Source organism: Cynara cardunculus (assembly GCF_001531365.2).
Source record: "Cynara cardunculus var. scolymus isolate 2C chromosome LG 10, CcrdV1, whole genome shotgun sequence".
Taxonomy (NCBI): Eukaryota; Viridiplantae; Streptophyta; class Magnoliopsida; order Asterales; family Asteraceae; genus Cynara; species Cynara cardunculus.
Window position 1 is genome coordinate 659,495 of NC_037537.1, and position 9,164 is coordinate 668,658.

Sequence of the window (9,164 nt, forward strand, 5' to 3'; positions counted from 1 at the left end):
ATATAATATCTTTTAATTTTTATTTACTACATGGTTTACATCAATTAATATATTATATTATATTATATTATAAAAAACTTGTTTTAACTATATTATTAAATACTATAAATTGACTAATTTATTCATTATCAACTAGTTTTTGCCAAACAGACTTTTCTGGACTTACTAAGAGTGAACACTTTCCTCCATAAAAATGTTTGACTAATCTCGCAAATATTGAACTTGGGAAAATGAAATTTCCTTTTCGTTTGTTTCGAGAAATATATCGATCAATTCCGAGTCTAGTTCATCGACTAACTTATTGGCTACCAGCTAGTTTACCGAACATAACCTAAACAGATGAATTGTTCGATCTCGTATTCCTGTACGGTCTGCATAGCAAAAAAAGGCTATTTAAAAAGGGGTGGTGGTACGGCTGCTACATACTTGTCACTTGCACTCCAAACAAAAACAAATTTTCTTGTTTAGCAAATAAAATGTATGGGTTGGTTTTCATCTAATCAGAACTCGAAGTGCACTTTGGATGTTTTTGCCAAAAGGAAAAGCCATGCAACTGTCGGTTTTTAAAACGATTTTGTGGAGTCTGCACTTCGAATTTTGGCCAACTTCAAAAGCCGATAAACATGTAAAACGAAATCATCAAATCCTCAGTACAATTGTTTAAGAGCGAAAAGGGTAGAAATGTCAAAAGACCTCGTTTACAGAGAATCTCAAATCAAATTGGAAGAAAAGGGGCTTGCTTGCTTAGATGATCCCTCTTCAATCGCCCACGCCTCCATCTTCCAACATCGGTTTCTGGTATCACTGCACATAATAACAATGTGTTGAACATCAAATATCATGAATCCAAATATGTAAATACTGAATATAGCCGTTCTACCATGGTACGACTAGCCAATCAAATCACAACGTGGACCCTTGGGCATAGATCAACTGGTAAAAGATTAGGTTTGCTCCCTAGTGGCCACCGATTCAAGTTCCCTTAGAGTGTGTTTGCTATGCAGGACAGAACGGTACATGACACTATAAAAACTTGTCCAATGTTTGACACGACATAAGACCAGGACAATACAAGACCCGAGTGGGACAAAAGTGCGTTTTTTCGTCCCAACAAATAGGTGGAACTGAAATCATGAAAATGATCGGTAAATTACTAAACTACCCATGTTAAATTAAAACCCTAAAACCTTCCAGAGTTCTTTCGCTAGCCTGCCTCAACTCCGCTAGTCCAGTTTCCGTGTACCAAAAGCACCCCTCAGGACCACTAAAAAATTATCTGGCTACCTTCAGGGCCTAGGATAAGTCGAACTTGACTCACATACGAGTGGGAGAAAGACATGACATTTGGTTTGTCATACCATGTATACAACATGACATGTTACAATGGTTCTAATGATTAATGAGCATGCACGGAAACTTCGGAATGAAAACTTTACCCAGGGAAATGTTTGCATTCTGTTTTGGACTGAGAAAGAACTGCCCCATCCCAAAACAGGTGTCTACAGTTACTTCCCAATTGCACCCTCAATTATGAGATGGAGAAATTCATTACTCCCTCTATGTAAGGGTAAAATTGTAATTTAGTTAAATAAAAAGTGTAATAACGACAGTTCTTAAATTGTGTTTTTTCAGTGTGGAATTTTATTTTGGGACAGAGGAGGGAGTAATATAAGAAAATCCCTGGAAATACAACCAAACAAAGGCGTCGGCTGTCCACACTAAGGCATACTAACAGGTAAAGGCTGTCCACACTAAGGCATATTAACAACCTCCAAGATCACGTTCAATCAAATATTTCTATGAAAAGGGTATGAAACCGTTATTTGATGTTACCTGATGCTGCTGTGGTTGTGGCTGTATCTGTGGCTGTGGTTGCTGTTGGACTTGTGGATAACCACCATATCCCGCCGCATAGCCGCCATAGTACATAGTTGGATCTTGTGCAACCGGAGCATACCCATAAGTCTCATAGCCCTGTCCATATCCATAGTATCCACCACCTCCACTGTACTGGCTTTGCTCTACTTGCTGAGGCTGAACAAATCCAATACATCACTTCTTGTTAGTTGAACCGCCAGAAAGAAATAAAACATACTGAAGGAGAGACTAAGGCCATGTTTCACAACCATAAGCTAGCTTATTATTTTGACCTTGTTGAAAAAACCCAATTGATTAGCAAAAAACTAGCTTTCTGAAAAGGTAATTCAAGTAGAATTTCAATAAGTTTCAGGGGGACTTTTTTCCCAATTATGCCTCATATTTTCCAATTAATTCTTCAGCATGTCCTTTTAGCTCATTTTACATTGTCATCTAAACTTATCAGGCATTTTTTTTTATCAAAACACGGCTAGTTTATTAGCTAGCTTAATAGCCAACAATTAGCCTTTTAGCTAACAGCTATCGTATCAGCTAGTATGCCAAACATAACCCAAGGCTCTTTGATGTAATGCACAAATATAACTTAATATTTAAGTATTTAATATGAATTATATTAATGTGCCCAGGCCAAACCGTAAAATTCCCAGTACGCAATTGATTACAAAGCCTACTAAAGAAGATCAGTCAGAACTTCCATCAAATTAATTTAATGTATGATAGGTCTTGTGCAACATGCAAGGTTCTAAATTGCGTGGAGTGCCATGGCCGCAAAATCAGGCACTAGGAGCCCCGTCGCTCTTCAAGGCATGGCTTAAAGCGGTAAGTCAGTATATCATACATATACACACACATATGCTTTCCACTATTACTCAATTATACTGAACAATTCAATTTTATATAAAAGAAGAAAATTGTTGATTCATATCATATATGTTAAGATCTTACAAAAAGTGTTATGTTATATTAAAGACTCATGACAACATATAAGATAAAAGAATAAGAAAAATGAAAAAAAAAGTCAAATAACATGTTAAAAATTTAGAAAATCAAAGATAATGAGAAGCCAATTTTTATCGAGAAACCTTAAACAAACCTGTTTATTTGAAGGACTACGACCCCATGAAAGTCGCACAGTTTGTCCACCCAACTGAGTTCCTTGTAGCATTCGCAGTGCTTCTTCAGCGCAGCTTCTGCATATGCATGATAATGCAACCAAACACTTAGATATGTTCTCCTTCATTCATAATAAATTTGCACAAACACACATACCTATCAGCAAATTGAACAAATCCACACCGCTTGCCCACAGGTATCTTCACATGGACTAATTGTCCATATTGGCTAAAGACTTGCCTAAGGTGCTCATCTGTAACGTTGGGATCCAGACCACCAACAAATATCTGCAATCAATGTTTTTAAACCATTGAGATTTTTGTTCTACAAAGCAATATATGCTCCCGAAATGAAAGATATTACTGACAGTTGTATTAGTTGGATCCTCCTCGTTCTGTGTTCCTTGGGTATTCTGGTATGAAGCTGCAAGTAAAGAAAATTCAAATTAGAAGTTTAAGTAAGAGCGAGTGATTTCAGTTCCAGTTTAATGTCAGATATGTCGATAGTTGCGGCCAAGCTTCCAGCATAGCATTCGGATGCAAAATCACATGTTGAATATAAACAAGAAACTACAATCGAAATAATTCTAGATATGTAGCCACATAAACTGATTATGAATGTGAATGTTATGAAATCATCATCCAAAAAGCATGGATAACAAGAAAATTAGTTTGTTGCATTAACTGTAGAACCAAATAGCTAATATTAAACATTTTTGCTCATGATTATTTACTTATCCATATAGCCAACTTGAACAGCGTGTACATAAAAAAAATTAATCAAAGGTTGTCTTCTTTTTGTTTTACCAAGCTCTTGTACATAGCAAGTGGATTGTAGAAGATAATAACTGAATAACTAAGAGAAGCATTAGGCAGGCTGTGGCGGAAGGATATGCCCCTACTCAAACCTGTAAGGGTGCATTTGGTACCCCGAACAAAACAGGATAAAAAGTCAAAAACTTCTTGTCCCACGTTTGGTGCGACAACAGACTAGGTCAAGGCAAAGACCGAGTGGGAGAAAATGCAATCTTTTGTCCTACCGAAGTAGGTGGAACAAAAATCAGGGTGAGATGGAACAAGATTGGTAAATTACTAAACCACCCATTACAAATCAAAACCTCAAAACTTTCCACCAACTCTTTCGCCCACTTACCTCGCTCTCACCCGTCCAGTCCAGTCTGCATACCAAACACACCCTAACGGTGCAACGCATGTCACAAAACTAACCATGGATAGCAAAAAGACCCGTTTATTGCAGATATTCCATAACCAAACAGATTAGGAATTGATTTCTTTGTTCATAAACATTCATTTATATATATATCAATCAGAACAAAAAATACAGAAAGATAAATTCTGTTAGTTTATTTACTTCAGTTCACATAAACAGTCCAAACTGTGATGAAGGGTTATATTTTATATATATATATATATATATATATATATGTATGTATATATATATATATATATCAATTGAACAACAAATACAGAAAGATAAATTATGTTAGTTTGTTCACATAAACAGTCCAAAGTGTGATGAAGGGACATACTCCCACATGAAAAAGATGCAGAAAAAATAACCATATATTGGATTCATGCAGTGATCCCCAAGAAGTCGACTGATGAGGGTCCATTATGTCACTTGCACTTTAAGTGTGTATATGCCTGTGGCCTTTAACCTCATGGAAGGAATTTTTTTGCACACAAATTCTACGTTCCTAGAGTTTCAAGACCATTAAAACTTTAAAACGAGAAAGACTTTGCTGATGAAATTACATTTGTTCTCCAACAACAAAAAAAAGTTACTAGTCAAAACTGTAGACACCAAAAGATCCAAAAGTTTCTTGATCCTTCTGACCTCCTGTTAGATCAGCTAAATCCTGCTTAACTAGAATTATGTATCATGATTTCCAAAGACGAGTGCATGACATCGCTCCAAAAATTTAATGTGCAAAAAGCTAAAAAGTAAGTCTAGTCTGAACCAAGATAGAGAGTATAATGTTAATGCCAAGTACAACTTCAAGCCCCATTAGATGCAGATTCCCAACTAAATTTTTAGTTACTTCATGGACAAGTGAAAACTAACAAGATCAGGATGGTAACAAACTTGTAACTAAAATGCAAAAGGCATCTTCATAGAAAAGGTACCATCAAACTTTAAGCAGAGAGACGAAGACAATGAACATAAAAGCTTATGACTGGAAACAGAACCAAGTAAAAAGTATAACGATACAGAGAAAGATGTAACCAGGGACTAAACTGATTATTGGTGATTGTTGAAAAGGAAATAGTGACAAAAGAGCACTTGAATGGCAGGAAATTGTAACTTGACTGGAAGGAAAGACCAAAATTAAAGGACTTGAAAAGAAAGTAATCAAATCACAGTATAATGCCGCCTTGAGGAACTGAAATAAACGGAAAGGGCAATTTAATGGCTTAAATGGAAAACTGACCTAAGCAAGGCCACCCACTATAGGGGTAACTATTTCTGCTGGAATCAGTGCCAGACCCTTACATGATAGATCCCCTTGATGCCCTGCTTTGAGACAACAGGAGTTCGAATAAGTTTTTGCATGTTTAATACTTCACGAAAATTTAATGCCCAAAACTGCTCAAAGCACGGGAAGGAAATGACTCTGCTAGCTGGCGATCATCTTAGGAAGTTAAACACAATACGGAAGGAATTGAACTTAAGAAGCTTGATAAACAAAACCATACACAATGTTTCTAAGAACTAAGGGTCCAAAGGACAACCACATACAAAATCCAAGAATCAAATCACAAGTCGTCAATAATATCATGAATCTAATATTCAAGCAAATAACAAAACCAAGCTACATAGCTTCCTTATACACAGTTGCAAAATGTACCTTTCGGATACTGTTGTCCACCAACAGTATTTTTGTTAGCTGCTGGCCCAATGCGCATTGGTCTGGTTGAGCATAATCTTCCATTCATCTCAGTCATTGCATGCAGTTGTTCTGTCTCATCTCCAAACTTCACAAAACCATAACCTTTTGTGCGTCCTGTCATTCGATCAGTTACAACCTTTGCACCCTTTACAGATGGATAATGAGCTCTAAATGTCTCCTGTAATGTATAATCCGTAACATCAGCTGCCAAATCCCCAACAAATATGGTGAAATCAGGAGCACCATCTGCACGTTTTTCACCAACGCCAAAAGAAGCCCAGTTTAGCCTGAAGTTCTGCTCAACGTTGGGCATAAGAGTGCCATTATATGTCTGTAGATGCCTTTCCGCAGCAGGACGATTAACAAATTCAATGAAACCATAACCTTCAGATTGTCCAGTTTGCTTGTTACGGATAACTTTTGCTGAAATTACCTGCAATCACAAACATGACTTCAAAGTTCAAACAGCTACATAGCAATGACACTCCTCTCACATATAAATCACAAAAAAGTTAGCAAAGGTTTCATGAAATAAAAGATTATACGTATTTCATTAATATCAAACATACAAAAGTATGCAAACATGAACAACAAGTACAAAGTTAGCTTCTAGTTAGCTACATAGCAACAATGCTTCCATCATGCATAAGTGGAACAAAATTGTCAGCAACACATGCAGGAAAAAATATGGATTACCCCCTTCTCGTCAAAAGGAAGAGGTGAAGTGAATTCAGCCTTCTGATGTCAAATGGGACGATTTTTTACCTTGGAGTTGAGTAAACTTTGAATTGCAAGTCAAATGGGCTGGGTTTTTTCAGTTTAAAACCTGATAAACTCTAAAACTTCTCCAGAAAAGTTCAACAATTACATTAAAATTTGTGTTGTGTACTAAGCAGTGTTACATTTGAAACATGATTAACCAAAAACATATACTGTAAACAAATCCTTATCAACTGTGTATGCAAAGTGCCAGGCTTGGAAACTCTATTCGGGGAATCATGGGGTGAAAAAATAAAGTCAAGAACAACCAATATAGCACAAAATGCACACATATGACTTGAAAAATTCGTATCTGTAATTTGGGTATATAAAAGAGACATGTATCAAATACACCACAATTATTCCACAATCATATTCCAACTGTAGTGCCCCTTCGGAACATTAAGTTCTCAATAAATTGTCCTTTAAATGCATTKAGGGGACATAAACATGTTCCTATACGGAAGATTATTGAAAACTTTGTAATCTAAATACACGATAATAATTTGTCGGCAAAAAATGAAAAACACAAAATTGAAAAATTAATTCTAAACATAACAAGAACAAATCTTATATACCTCGCCAGATTGGGCGAAACAGCTAACTAGATACTGTTCGTCCATCCAGTACTGTAGATCCCCGATCCATAGCGTACGGATCTCATCGGCGCTAGCTGGTTGATGATTCGGACCAGTACCAGCTGTTGCTGCTACCGGGTACTGAGGTAGAACCGGCGGCACCGCCGCAGCCGGTGGTGGTTGCTGGTTGTAGGTATACATTTGTTGCGGCTGCTGTTGATGATACTGTTGCTGTGGTGGCGGTGGTTGCTGCTGATTCATCATCATCCATTGTTGTTGGTACCGAGGATCCATTACCGCCGTTGTTGCTGGTTGCATAACGAAACCCTAGAGAGAGAGAGAGAGAGAGAGAGATGAGGGAGGTTCAAAGAGAGATCGGGATTTGAGGACGTCACGTAATTAAGGTGAAGAAATCCAACTTTTGAGGTTTTCCACTTTTACCCCTTCATTTTTATATTATTTCTATTTTCCCCCTCAATGTTTAACAAACACCTACAAAGGTCCTCTGACCTTTTTTCTCAAGACTTTCCCCTTTATACTTGTATTCTTTCTTGATTTTTGTAATGTTAAACTATAATACTTAGGGGTAGCTTAAGAGGTAAGATGTTGATTTGTTCACCAGTGATCACCAATTCAAGTCCCCTTAAGAGCTAAAACGGGTCCGGGGATCCCCGGTAGACTTAAACCGGGGCCAGGGTCGGGGCTGTTACTCAAACTGAGGTTGGGGGTGGGGTCGAGGATCCATGGTAGACTCAAACTAACGGATATTCTTCATGGGTTTGATCGGGGTTTGACAGGAGTTTGACCGGAGACTGGGACTGCGGGATGTTACTGAAAATCGGGGTCGGGGCGGGGATTACAAAACCCGCCTCATTGCCATGCCTAATTGTACTTTGCATCATACGTATTTTTCTATTAAACAAAACTCAACTAAACCTATTACATTTACCCTTTTAAGGGTTTACTTAAACACATACCAAAAAACCTCAGTGTTTTCCTTTTTAAAACAATGAATAATATATTGTATTTGTTGGTGGTTAATTTGGTTTTCGTAATGATTTGGTGTATTTTTTAACAGTTAAAACCTCAGTGTTTTCCTTTTCGTATTTATTCAGAGGAGTTTATCATCGTTTAATAAATACATTTAGTACTTAGTATTAACTACACAAACACACACATAGATTAAAAATAAATGCGTGACTTCACCTGACATCAATGTTGCAAAAAGAGCAAATAACAAACAAACAGTAAAAGAAACGTAAAAGATAAAATGTCAAAAAACAGGTCGTTAAAACCCTAAAATAAGTTACCAACAAAGAACCGAAAACAAAAAATAAATTGCACGAGACAGATCGATGTCCCAACTTCAAGCATTGAACGGATTTATATCTTGAAAACGTTGAAGAACGAGAGGAAAGGACAAGGAGAATGCGTAGGTTTTGAAAAGGACAACGCACCATACATATTTAATTCGTTATATACGTATACGCTCATAGTTATATTAAATAGTGTTCGTTTTCACCTCTTGTACACTTCTATCGAATTAATCATATTAATACATATTGTTGGTCTTGGAATGGTAATGACTAACACAAAAGGTGTTTGTAGAAGGGGGTTCAGTACAAACAAAGAAAATTTCACTTTTCGTTCTGTATGTTTATTGAAAACAAATAATTACATATTTGTTGTGGAAGCTAGAAGGTAAGATCCGATCCTAAACAATTTGATTGGTAAAAAATTTGCTAACGACTGAAAGAGTAAGAGAAAAAGGTACTTGATAACTCTCATTTTGTTAGAGTTATTTGTTGTTCTATACCCCTATTTTATTATATATTTGGTACCCATTTTGCTCATATTCTATATTTTTGGTCCAAATTATGTTAAGAGGTGATGAAAGGTTAAGAATTTAATTATTGTCTAAAAAA

General features: G+C 36.6%; 1 protein-coding gene across 1 annotated transcript; it reads right to left on the bottom strand.

The window, feature by feature from the left end:
- Nucleotides 1-584: 584 nt before the first annotated feature.
- LOC112519088 (polyadenylate-binding protein RBP45-like) lies at nt 585-7,581 on the bottom strand. The gene is made up of 7 exons (XM_025127063.1): nt 7,240-7,581; nt 5,861-6,335; nt 3,359-3,414; nt 3,148-3,278; nt 2,972-3,068; nt 1,834-2,034; nt 585-804 (listed from the first exon to the last, which is right to left on the bottom strand). Exons 1-7 carry the CDS (start codon nt 7,555-7,557, stop codon nt 802-804), a joined length of 1,281 nt encoding a protein of 426 aa, XP_024982831.1. The 5' UTR covers nt 7,558-7,581; the 3' UTR covers nt 585-801.
- Nucleotides 7,582-9,164: the final 1,583 nt, after the last annotated feature.